We start from the raw sequence: 12423 nt of genomic DNA on the forward strand, positions 1-12423 counted from the left end.
AAAGCATTAAGAAAATAAAAAGCGTAAGCTGTAAAAATTAAAATGGATTCAGAAGAAAAAGGAGTGAACAAAAGTTGAAGACAACAAAAACAAAAAAATCAAACGAAAATCGAAAGGAACGAGAAATGACAAAATAAAAATCTGCGTTAGCACAGATGATGAAGAATCAATGTGTCCTTATTGCTTCAAAATGTACGAAGAATCATCGTCATCCACGTTGATTCAGTGTGACATATGTAAAAAGTGGGCACATGAAAATTGTGCACATAAGCTGCGTCTTCATTTTTTCTTTTGTGTTAATTGTGATGATGATGAATACGATAGTGATTAATGGTTTCAATTGTTTGCGAATAACAATAAATAAGTTGAAACTGAATATCATCATTTTTAATAAAAACATTAACATCGTCATGTGTAATGACGGTATTTCAGATAATGTTTCAATTGCCCCTTTCCTGTGTTACAACTGTCCCCTCGGTGGGTGAGATTGTAACATTCTTCAAGTGAGCACAATATGCATTTTTCTGGTTTCAAACTTCACAACATACATAGATATTATATAGAAAATAAAAGCTAGATATTCAACTCATGCAACGGTGCACAGTAGTTGTTTTCAGAAAAAATCAAATCTCAATATTGTTACAATTGTACCCATTCTCCCCTACTTCGACCACGCCACTGAAGATGACTGTTGCAGTTGCAGTTGAAACGTTTGGATATCATGAGCAAAGAAGACAACGGCAAAACCCGGTAACCAACCAAAACATCGACGCCAGCCGTGAAAGCCTAAATTCCTATACAATACCAAATTATTCCTAAATGTGAATAACATTGGAAATTGAAGTCCCGACTTGACATTGTAGAGCAGTGACACTCCTCTACAATATAAATAAAATGCTGAAAATTTGGGGATATCCTTATCAGTTTTTTTATCAGGAGTGCCATATGTTCAGAGTTTTTGACAAAAAGAAAGCGAATTTTCTTGAACACCAGTGTTTCTATGTATCTTTTATCCAAATGATCACACCAGGGATATTTTATGCATCTATGCAAATAATACTTGTTTGTCAATGAGTCTTTAGAAACAAAATTTAATTTTTTTTGAAGGGTTGATCAGCGCGTCGACAAATAACTCTTGTTTGGACATGTTGGCAATGAGTTTGATGGGAATATGTGCTGCTCAGATTGAGGTACTCAACAGAACAATCATCAGTTTGAATGATTGTGATGAATCTGGAATGTATAGATCAGATCAGGTCAACAGGGGGCTGAAAAACTGTGTGAAACATCATGTAAAAATAATAAGGTATTACAGAAGCAAGTAAAATGTTGATCATATTGATCTTCTATAAATACGTTTCATTTACAATAGAATGGACCAAATACATAGGGCTAGATAATCAGATATTTTTAAACGGCAATAAAAGTATATTTTTAATAAGTTTCTGAGATATTTAAATTAAAAGAAATATGTTTCACATTTTTTCGATTTGTTTTATCATTTTCAAGTAAGACTTCATTGTGAAATGTTCACTCAACAATTTCCAAAACCACAATACGTGTTCCACTAAACAATACCCAATTTTCACAAACTCATTAAATGGACGATGAACACGTTATAAGCTAATTACCGTAATAAGTAAGAAATATTCAGTATAGGAAAAGTATTCATTACTTCTTGACTTTTCAGTGAATTTTCAGACTTCTAGAATTTATTGATTTTCAGGCATTCCAAAAAATTGAGTTTCAAACATTTCTCTTCCAAAAGTAGCACGTCATAGTCGTGGATGAAGTCATGCCCTTCTGACAGAGGAGCAATCAGTTGATACCTGAACTCATGTGAAACTATTACTTATCGAGTAGATAGAAGGTCATATGCTTCAAATTGTTATTTCATATATCACTGAATGAGTTGAATTAGTTAGTGATAATTCAATTGATAAAAACTTTAAATCAGAAGATGATCTATCAGAGAGATTACGAAAGACACACGGCAGATAAGCAAATAACGGTTTCGGTTGTTATAATCCTTGGCTTCGCCTCGAATTACAATATTCAACATCATCCGTTATTTGCAACATATCCACGTTGTAACGTTAATAACTATTTAAATTAATTCTGGCAGCTGCTTTTACCAGATGCGGATTTATCCACATCAAATTTTGGATGTCAGGCAATTCCGAAAGAGGCTTAAATTCGGCCTCCTGCACGAACAGGAGGTCTTCAGTTGCAGAGAGAAAGATCTTAAGAATTCCCAGACACTTCCTAGGTAGGTTTTGAAATATAAATAAGCCTGTTCAAAACCTTCAAAAGGTACTATATTCAATGAAAAAAAAGAAAAATTATTTAACAAAATAGACAAAGAAATACACCTAAAATTGAAGAAAATAATCCTAACCAAATCTCGAAAATAGAACTCAAAGTTATATGAGAGTGACGAAATACTCTAGCTTGACTGGTGATTTCTGACCGCAAAATAACTCTGACGCAAATATTAAGTTCACTCTGTATACAAATTTATTATAGCTAACTCCTTCCCAAAATCATAAAATGGTTAGTACAGATGTACATTTAACTCACCGCTGCCTTCTTTCTGCTCGTCCCTCATTTAAATTTTTAAAGATTCAACCCAGGAAAACTATCTCCCAAAACAAAATACCGAGCGTCGAGAGAACCCTTCAAACTCCAAGTTTTCGAACTTTCCTGCAAGTTCACGACATACTTACTTTCAGAACATTTCCCGCACCACTCTGAGACCGCTGCCTCATGTCAAGAGCTCCCCGTACTCTCTAGCCAATTTTCATACCGTTCTTAATAACCGTCCGTCGTCCACGTGCGACGGAGGTCAAGAGAAAAATCTCTTTCGCTGAACTCACAAAACTCACGATTCCAAGGTTGGGAAATTTATGTGCTCATATCTTTATACTGGACGGCTTTCAGCTACGTGACAAATATATCTGACTGCATCTTTCCAAAATACGCCGATTAATTCCAAAATAGTAGGCGCTAAATTCTCAGAAATGCCTTAATCTGTCTCTTGCAGTGGAGTACGGAAATTATACTGAACAGATGAGGAAAAATTATAAAATATATAGAATCAGAACCTTGACAACAATGTTTTCGTTTCAATGCAATAATATTTCTGAGAATTTAGTGCCTCCTATTATGAAATTTTACTCTCTCAGTAAAAATTGCAGCAACCGAAACACCAGTTTTGTGACGAGTATCTACTACAGATTCCACTCAAAGTATAAAATAATCAGTCAAATCAGTCCCAAAAAAGTTCTGAATCAGAGTGAGGGAACTGAAAAAAAAGTCTTATGTGAAGAGGTTAGCTAGATCACTCGATCTGGCGGAATTCGTTTTTTCATGGCAATGCTCAAAAATATAATTTTCCCGCACATTAATTACGATCTGTCAAGAAATGTAAAGAAACAAATTTCGTTCAGTTCATAGTGAATGTTAGGAAATGCTAGAAAAATGTTAAAACAAAGTTCACTATGCTATATTGAAGTCAGAGAGAATGATCCTTATGAGTCTCTCATGAAATATTTTTTCCTAATTAGTAATACGCTCTTTCATTTTTGATCTTCGTTTGTTGTTGTTATCAATTGGTCCATTATAAGAAATTACCAAAATTTCTGTCCTTCATTGTTATATCATCAATTGACAAAAATTAATAATTGACAGATATTGTTGAGAAGTGAAATATATTTCAAAGTTGTTACAAATCTCGTCATTGTTGAATGTTTGTTCTGGAAATAGAGGTGAAAATTGTTTCTTACCACAATAACAAATAATATTTGATTTTTACAGATTCCACGAAATTTTGGAGAAAGTATTTTCTATGATAATATTGATGCAGTACGCTACAAGTGCAGCCGTTATTTGTAACATTGGGTTCCAATTAGTACACGTAATGATTCTTTAGAAATATGAATTAGGAATTATGACCTTCAAACTATTTTCAGGTTGATCCTATGAGTATGCAGCTTATACCTATACTAGTTTACTTCATTGCAATGATGATCCAACTAGCAATATATTGTTGGTTTGGAAATGAAATAATAGTTAAGGTAACTATATATCACGTTCATTTTTCTATTGGATTATTAGCGACTGAGGTACACCTATATACATCGTGACTCACGGTCCATGGTAGGTTACACGTTTATGGTAAACACAATGCAGGATTTTCATGAAAATATCACATCTAATATTTGCCCGGTACTGACGATGCCTAATAGGCTGAAACAGCTGTCTACCGGTGGCTCTTAAATTGAAATCAATATGGGAATGATCAGAAAGTACTTATCTATTTCGTATTCGAATTTCATGTAGAAAATTTCAAGTTATCCTTCTGCATGTATCATTTATATAAACTTAACATTTGCTTTGACACGGCCATCCTCACCAACAATAAGTTTAACCATTCTGTAAATTACAAAAAATTACTACCGCCTCCATTTTGTATGACAAAAAAAGGCAGAGGAACCTACACTACTGTTTCATATTCGTTATAATATAATATAACCAATTAGTAATGCGACTTTTCGTTCATTATATTTCATCACTAACTTTACTTTCAAAGTGCGAACCTCTTTTTTTTATTCCAATTCCACACATCTATTAAAAATTTGCAAGTAGAAATGAACGCCCATACAATCCAGGGGTCTTATGTAAATATGGAAGAACTGTTCAAAAGCCAATTTTCATGAAACAAAACTGTTTGTTTCTGATGTTTTCTGGCAAATAAAACTGGTGGAGAAAAAATTTATGGGGGCACTGGAATGAATTGATTTATTTAACGTGAGCCATGAATTAACAGAATATGTATAATTGTCAAATTCATTATCAAGTTCGTGAATAATCATTCGATTCGTGTGAATTTGTCATAATTACGTACGTAAAGACATTCATTCATTGATTTGATCCCAGCATCGAAATCTTGTTTGAATTGCAAGAAATGTTTTTTCAGGAGAGATTAGTTTCATAAACAAACTTTAGGCTTTCTACTACTCTAAAAAATGTGGACATGGAAAGCAAAAAACCTTATTTTTCCAAAAACTAATCTGTCCTAACGATATTCCCCTTTCAATTTAAAATTATCATTTTATCCATGTTCTCTGTTGATTATAGGTACATACGTTGTTTACTTGTACGGGCCAGCACTATTGTGCTCGACGCGTAATTTGTCGGATTACAAGGTACTCATTTAAAAATGAGTAGTCTATAATCCGACATTGCCCAACAAAACGTTGGTCGGAGTACCTCAGGTCCACTTGGTATTTTCTTCAACACGATAGCCAATTTGTCAATGATTTCAAATCCATAACCTCAATGTTTTTTCCTAATGGATACTACCAACACCTTTTATGATAACGTCATATGAATATAATAAACGGATGATGAGATTTCGAAAAAATACTGAAAAACTCTTTTGGTTCCTTCGTGAAGGTAAAATTTGTAATCATTCTGTAAAAAAAATTCAGAAAATATAGTGATAGCATAAATTACTAGTTTCCACTTCTTCTACTAAATACTATTTTGGAAAATTATCTTTTTTCATTAATGAAAGAACGTTCCCTTTCATGATCCTAAAAAATGGATGAATCTACAAAATTTAAATATTTCAATAACTTGCTTTATTTTGAAGCATTGCAATCACCATCAAAACTAAAAAAAACTAAATTGGATAAGGAGAATAGCTGCGCTGGCGCCTTGTGACGCATGTCAGAAAATCCAAACGAATTAGATCGAACTTTGTGATGATTTTATAGTTTATATATTCATATATATATTCTTATATTATATTCTTTGTAATGATAAATAAAATGTTTTTATTGGCAATCAGTGAAAAGAGCGGTGTCTAGTTCTTTCAAACAATGTTAGCAACAGTAAATAGAATAATCAAAATACCTAATGTGTGTGTAAAGAAAAATATTTTGAGATAAATCCAGATAAAATTAAATTTTTCATTTCAAATTATTGTATATCACATACTCATTTTTCTTTTTTTTAGAGTTTGGATATACGAGATTCCTGCTATAATTTCAAATGGTTTGAATCAGATCTGAAAGCCAGGAAGACAATTACTATCATTATGGAACGCAGTAAAAAACCTATGTTGCTCACAGCCGGAAAATTTTCGGTATTGTCTCTTCAATCTTACACATCGGTAAATGTTGTTGTTACTTATTGAATTTACTTTTGATTTATTGTCAGGTCATATTCGTGGTGCTGAAAAAGCAATGAATGGTCAGATTGAATATATAAAATAAAATTATTGGTAGCGGTGAAATTCAAATGAGGCAATCGAGGTTCAATCCCGAGCGATGCAAACTTTTTGTCAGACCAAGTCATCCACCAAAACCATATGCGGATTCAAGGCCACTACAGATGAATTCGAAACGACCCAGAATCCGCATAGCCCTACTACTTGTTTTTAATATTATGTTGTACTCATGTAGTATTACCTGACGCCCGGTTTCATCATATTTCTTTTTATTGCAGGTTATGAGAACTTCTTACTCGTATTTTGCACTGTTACAAACACTATATAGCAAAAATCAAAATTAACTTCAAGAATACACTTCATGAGTCCGTGAGAGAGACACGGGGAAGATTTTCTCACTGTAGTGATTATTTAAGAAACACTATTCAATATGCAATAAAAATCATGCACTTAGTCATCAAGTAGTCAATATAGTATCGTTGAGGATGATTATTTATATTATTTTATCTTCACCCTAGATGTTACTAGAAGAAATGACGAAAGCTAGAAATGTTCTAGTAGCTTCGTGTCGGATACATAACTTTAGTAGAAGTCGCTTGTTTACTGTTGAACATCTTAGCGACGACGGGAGTTCAGAAGAGCAGGAGTGAAATAATTATATTAGTAGAAACTGTTTGTTGTTTCGTGTTTTTAGGCTGTCGTCTATTGGAATTTCTTCTTGGCGATTCGCCAGTGCGGTAACTAGCATCTTTAGAGGTCCTTGTTACTGGCCCCTCGAGGACGCAGGCTATATTTATGAGTGGAAGAAGTTAGCAAGTGGTGTCCAAATTTTGTTAAATATCATTTTTTCCTTCCGGTTGAGTTTAGTATCATGTTTGTAGATTTTACCTGCCACATATACTAACCGGTTGTATAATCCCAATGAATAGACAAGAAGTTGGTTGTTCTCGAAATTTTTCCTGTGCTCTCCACTTTTGAGTGTATGCTGATTTTTTCGTGTTTTCCAGTCTGCAGTCTATTTCGTGCTCAGCAACCCTTGTGCCAATCTAACACTTGGTAGAGCCAATATATACTTCACCACAGAAGCATGGAACGTTCAAGCAAAGCTAAAGTTTCTAGGTAGGTTAGGTTAGGTCAAAAGTGAGTGGGTCTATTCGACCCTCCACACCACCCCGCAAGGGTTTATTATGGCTCACACCTATTCACACTCGACCAAATAAACCCAGCTTCTTAACGAAGCCGATTAGTTTGTATGGTGAGTGGTCTTTCAGGTCAGCTAGTAAGAGTACGGCTCTGCCAAACTCTGAAAACCTAATTCGATATCCAGCGGGGTAGGCACAAAGTATGTGCTCCGATGTTTCATCATTTTCCAAACAGACGACACACACTGTCTTCTGAATGTCCGAGTCTCTGCATATGATGATTCAAATGACAGTGACCTGTGAGAAGGCCTGTTAGACATCGTAGTTCATCCCTACTGTAGTCCAAATACTGTTTGGTATTTTGGTATTTTGTTATCCAGGTGTTCAATGTTTGTTTGACAAAGCCTGAAGCGACGCCAATGACAGGTTCTGGTCCGATGAAGCTGCTTGTAGCACCCTCCATTGCAAGCGAGTCAGCAGCCTCATTGCCTTCAAGACCAGGAATCCAGACCAGAGGCAATCTGTTGTCTTTCTTAACGAGGAGAGTCATTTCTGACAATTTGCTACCAATTTACACGTTGCTCGGTAGGAGCCAAGAGCTTCCAACGCCGCTTGATTGTCCGAGAATATTTTCATTAACTTGTGTACGAGGTTGGATTCTTCCAATCTATCCGCACACAATTAAATAGCGTAAATTTCCGCTTGAAATACAGTCACATATGTTCCTAGGCAGGTTGATATCTCTGTCCTGGATCTGCGTCTGAAAACACCTACACCAGAACCAGAACTAGAAAGATGTTTTTGATTCATTTGTGAACCAACAACTATCTGCTCTTAATATTTCCTTCTTCCCGAGGATCCAGTCCTCTCTACTTAGGAACTACTTCATAAGGCAGTTCGTAGTTGACAGATGGAGGCATAAAGTCAGAGGTCATTTCCAGAATGTGACTTCCAGTGTCAACCAGAGTCTGTTGCACTCTGCATTAAATTGATTTGTGCAATTGGCAATGTGCACAAGTCTATATGCAGTCCATCTAACCTCTCTCTCGAGAAAAATGTGGAGAGGAGATCTAGAAGGATCTCCATGGCCGCTGACGATGGCACCACTGATGGCCGGACGAGCATGTCTCTGTAAACCAGAGAGCTTCACCTGAGCCGTTGTCTGTAAAGACTTCGGCCACGAGGCAATGGGGAAAGTTCCTCAATTTGGGTTATCACAGCAAATGCAAGTTTGAACAAAATAAAGTTGAGTTTAATTCATGAGTTTTTCAAATTCACTTCGGAAAGTATTCAAATTGATGTTTCAAATATTGGATTTTAATTTTTAGAGGAATTTGTTTCTAATTCACATATTGGCAACAGCGCCTATATCAAGTTGAAATAATTTATACGTACCTAGATATTCTACTTTAAAAAAGGAAAATTATCTTTATAAATCAACAATTAAGGCAAAATATAAATAATAGTTCAATACCACCTCCACAAGCCACATAAACAACAGTTGTTTTGTTATTTATTTATATAGAGGAAGATAGGTTAGGTGCACAAAATGTCGTATGTCACAGAATGTCTCGGAACTCGGAACATAAGTAAACAGAACAGCACGCCTCTGAAATATGTCATCTTTGTTTGTCTCATACAGGTAACAGATTCATTGTCTTTTATTAGCCATAAACGATGTTGCCAAATGGTGAAATAGAAACGAATCCCTTTAAATGTTGAATGCATTATTTCATTTCTCTTTTTTAAGTATTTAAATAATTTTCAAAAGAAGAAGGTTGAAATGATAAGTTTAAAATGCGTTGTTTTAGAGCTCTTTTATGAAAACTACTTGATTTTCGTCAGGAGGTACATTCACCATTGCTCCATAAGTGCTCCATAATTTGTATCAAAGACAATGCCCAGATATTTCACCTCCGTTCCAAATGGAATGACCTCACCATTGAGGGAAAGTGGCGTTAAATCGTCCAATTTTCTCCTCCTGGAGAAGAGGATTATCACAGTTTTGCTGGGATTGACTGACTAAGTAGGCTCATGTATTATTCAGATTTTGTGTTTTCCAAGAAAGCGACCAACCCTGTCTGTTACTTTTGCAATGAAGGGTTGAAAAAAGCTTTCGTCACTGCCTCCTGTTTTGGTGTATGATTGGGATATTTTCGTATTTTTTTCAAAGTCCCGTTCCTTGTAGTCATTCAAAAAGCCTAAAGCCTGCAGGCTAGTACCAACATGTTGACGATTCATTTGTTATCTGTAAACATGGCAGAGAAAGTCTAAATTACTTTCTAAAACAGTCTAAAGTATTCAGTTCACGAGAAGGAGATTGAGACAGACAACTAACATTTCTGGATGTTCTGGTCAGAAGATCCGCAAATCAATTAGATTACATAATATAAAGAAAGGTAACCAACTCACATCGACAGGCCATAGACCTCCTTCGACGAATTTGCCATACCCGAGGATCGAAGACATCTACAGGTACGTCAACGAGGTTAACCTAACTAATTGCACTATGGCTGGAACTTTGAGATGCCCGTTTACCTCCGGTGCCTAGAACAACGGCGCGCGAATACATATTTTAATATTGCTTCAATAAAATGTAAATGGGATATTCCGAAATTATTGGGAATAGATATTTAGTACTGGATATTTCACAGGAAGTGGTCCAAATTATAATTACGGGTTAGAGCCCATAACTTATACACACATCGGAAAAGTCTAGGGATATTTTTTAAAATGGCAATAATTTTTGTTTAGATCGCTTTAGGGAAAAAAAAAGTTGACGGGTGATTATTAAACGAATGTAACTTACAACAAAATTTATTAAATGGTCAAAAATACTAAGTGCGCATATAAGCAAAACTAAAAAAAAATATGGCTCTTCTTTGGCACCCCGAAAAAAATCATAATACAAAAAAATTGAAATCAGTACAAAGTATGGCTTCCACGCTGGTTTATTACGGCCGTACATCTATCGTGCATCGACAAAATGAGATTGTCAATGTTTTGTTGAGGTACATTTGCCCATTAAGCGATTAAAAGCTCTCTCAATTGAAACGTTGTGTGAATGTTCCCCATATGCGAAGTAATTCTTCGTTGAAGCATGTCCCACACATGCTCGATGGGATTCAGGTCCGGTGATTGTGCTGGCCATGGCAACACATCAACTCCTTCGTTGGTGAGCCAGTCAGTCACTAGACGCGCGACATGTGGACGAGCATTATCGTGCATTAGGTGGAAGTTTTCACCAACAGCACCAGCAAACGGACGGATGATAGGTAGAAGAATGGTGTCGAGGTACTGTCGAGCTGTGAGGGAGCGATTTGGAAAAACGAGATCGGTTCTGCCGCCGATCATGATTCCGCCCCATAGCATTACTGTACCACCTCTGTATGTGTGGACTTCCTGGACGTGTCTCAAACGTTCATTATTTCCAGGTCGTCTCCACAGTCTTACTCGACGAGAATCTGGATGAAATCCAAATCTGGATTCGTCTGTAAACAAAACTGTGGCCCAATCATTTGCATCCCAGTTTTGATGTTCTTGACACCACTCTAATCTTCTACCGCGATTGCCTATCGACAAAGGTGGACATCTAAGTGGCCTTCTGTTGTGAAGATCTGCTTCATGTAGTCGATTTCTGACATTATCACGACCATTGGTTACCTGGTGCGTCTGCTGCAACACGTTAACCAACTCAGGTGCTGTGATTGTCGGTTGTCTTCTTGCGGTTAAGACCAAAAATCGGTCTTGAACTGCAGTTGTAGCGCGTCCTCGCCCTGGATGTTGTTCGGCTGGACTGCCAGTTTCACGGAAACGCCGCCACAATCGACTGATAACACTTTGGGAGACCCCCAAACGAAGAGCTACATCATTTTGTCGCATGCCACCTTGAAGAAGCCCTACAGCTCTATTCATCTCAGCCAATGGTAAATGATGGCGTTCCATGTTAAAGCACAATATTTCCAGTTTAATTGCTGAGCAAGAACTGCATAGAATGTACAAACTCGACACTTTCAGATTATTCATTTTAGCCGAAAACCTACAGTTTGTAAAAAACTTGATAAAAGATTAGTTACCGTTTTTGCAGGCTTTGTGCAACCCATAGAAATCTACAGGGTGGTCGAGTGTACCAATTTAATCGAAATTAAACGACCTCATGCATTTATTTTTATGATATTTAGTATGTTATAAAAATATCCCAAGACTTTTCCGATGTGTGTATTTAGACAAGCTTTCATTTATAAGCTTGTAGGATTAGATTCACTTGCAGGTAACAAACTAACCAACAATGTAAGAAATATTGCAAGTTGAATTTGACCCTGTTCTAATCATCCGATTGATTAAAAATTTTGCAGGTGTACATAATCCAGGAGACAATGCATTATAAAATTTTTGTTAACAAATTTTTAAAAAAAAAAATAATAATTTACAGACCATGGATCCAATTATTAGAAATTACAATTACATACCGATACTGTTGAATTTGAGAATATTTCTGACTATAACAACTCAAATTGTGAGATAAATCGTGAAATATGTTTCAATGTATTACATCAAAATATTCGAAGCATCGCAAAAAACTTTGATGAATTCACAATTATGCTCAACGAAAGTAAAATAAATCTTGATTGTATCGTATCGAGTGAAACATTCCAGGTACAGGACCCAAATTTCTTTTCACTAGATGGATATGACTAACTATACAGTGAAGGCCCAAAAAACAAAAATGATAGAGTAATAATATTTATTTTGAGCCAATATAATTATACAAACAGAATAATAAGCATAGAGGACAGTAAATGCATAGAATTAGAAATAACATCATGTAGCAAAACTAATATAATGATCACTGGCATCTATAGATCCCCATCTGAGAGCTCCGAAATTTTCATAGACCATTTGGGTGTGTACCTGGGACAAAAAAAGCACTAAAAAACCACATAATTATCGGTGACATGAATTTGAATTTGTTAGATGAGGATGATAGAATTGTCAATGATTATCTGAACATACTAGGTGAATACAACTTTATCTCACTAATCAACA

General features: G+C 35.7%; 1 protein-coding gene and 1 long non-coding RNA gene across 4 annotated transcripts in view; one reads left to right on the plus strand and one right to left on the minus strand.

Moving 5' to 3' along the window:
• The window catches only part of LOC141485139 (uncharacterized), a 35877-nt gene extending 32990 nt beyond the window's left edge, over window positions 1-2887 (minus strand). Inside the window, exon 1 of one of the 2 annotated variants that reach the window (XR_012467032.1) lies at window positions 2581-2887. This is a non-coding gene — a long non-coding RNA (uncharacterized lncRNA). The remainder of the gene's footprint in view (window positions 1-2580) is intronic. The other variant, XR_012467031.1, reaches the window with a different exon arrangement.
• The window catches only part of LOC111510818 (odorant receptor 46a), a 33996-nt gene extending 27283 nt beyond the window's left edge, over window positions 1-6713 (plus strand). For both annotated transcript variants that reach the window (XM_074181230.1, XM_074181231.1), the window contains 5 exons: window positions 1108-1306; window positions 3817-3916; window positions 3972-4076; window positions 6023-6178; window positions 6514-6713. In XM_074181230.1, coding sequence (XP_074037331.1) covers window positions 1108-1306; window positions 3817-3916; window positions 3972-4076; window positions 6023-6178; window positions 6514-6579 — 626 coding nt within the window. In that variant the 3' untranslated portion in view covers window positions 6580-6713. The remainder of the gene's footprint in view (window positions 1-1107; window positions 1307-3816; window positions 3917-3971; window positions 4077-6022; window positions 6179-6513) is intronic.
• The last annotated feature ends 5710 nt before the right edge of the window (window positions 6714-12423 follow it).

The sequence above is a fragment of the Leptinotarsa decemlineata genome, unplaced genomic scaffold, assembly GCF_025532065.1.
Source record: "Leptinotarsa decemlineata unplaced genomic scaffold, Ldec_3_MD MMD2_tig00026307_RagTag_RagTag, whole genome shotgun sequence".
Classification (NCBI taxonomy): domain Eukaryota; kingdom Metazoa; phylum Arthropoda; class Insecta; order Coleoptera; family Chrysomelidae; genus Leptinotarsa; species Leptinotarsa decemlineata.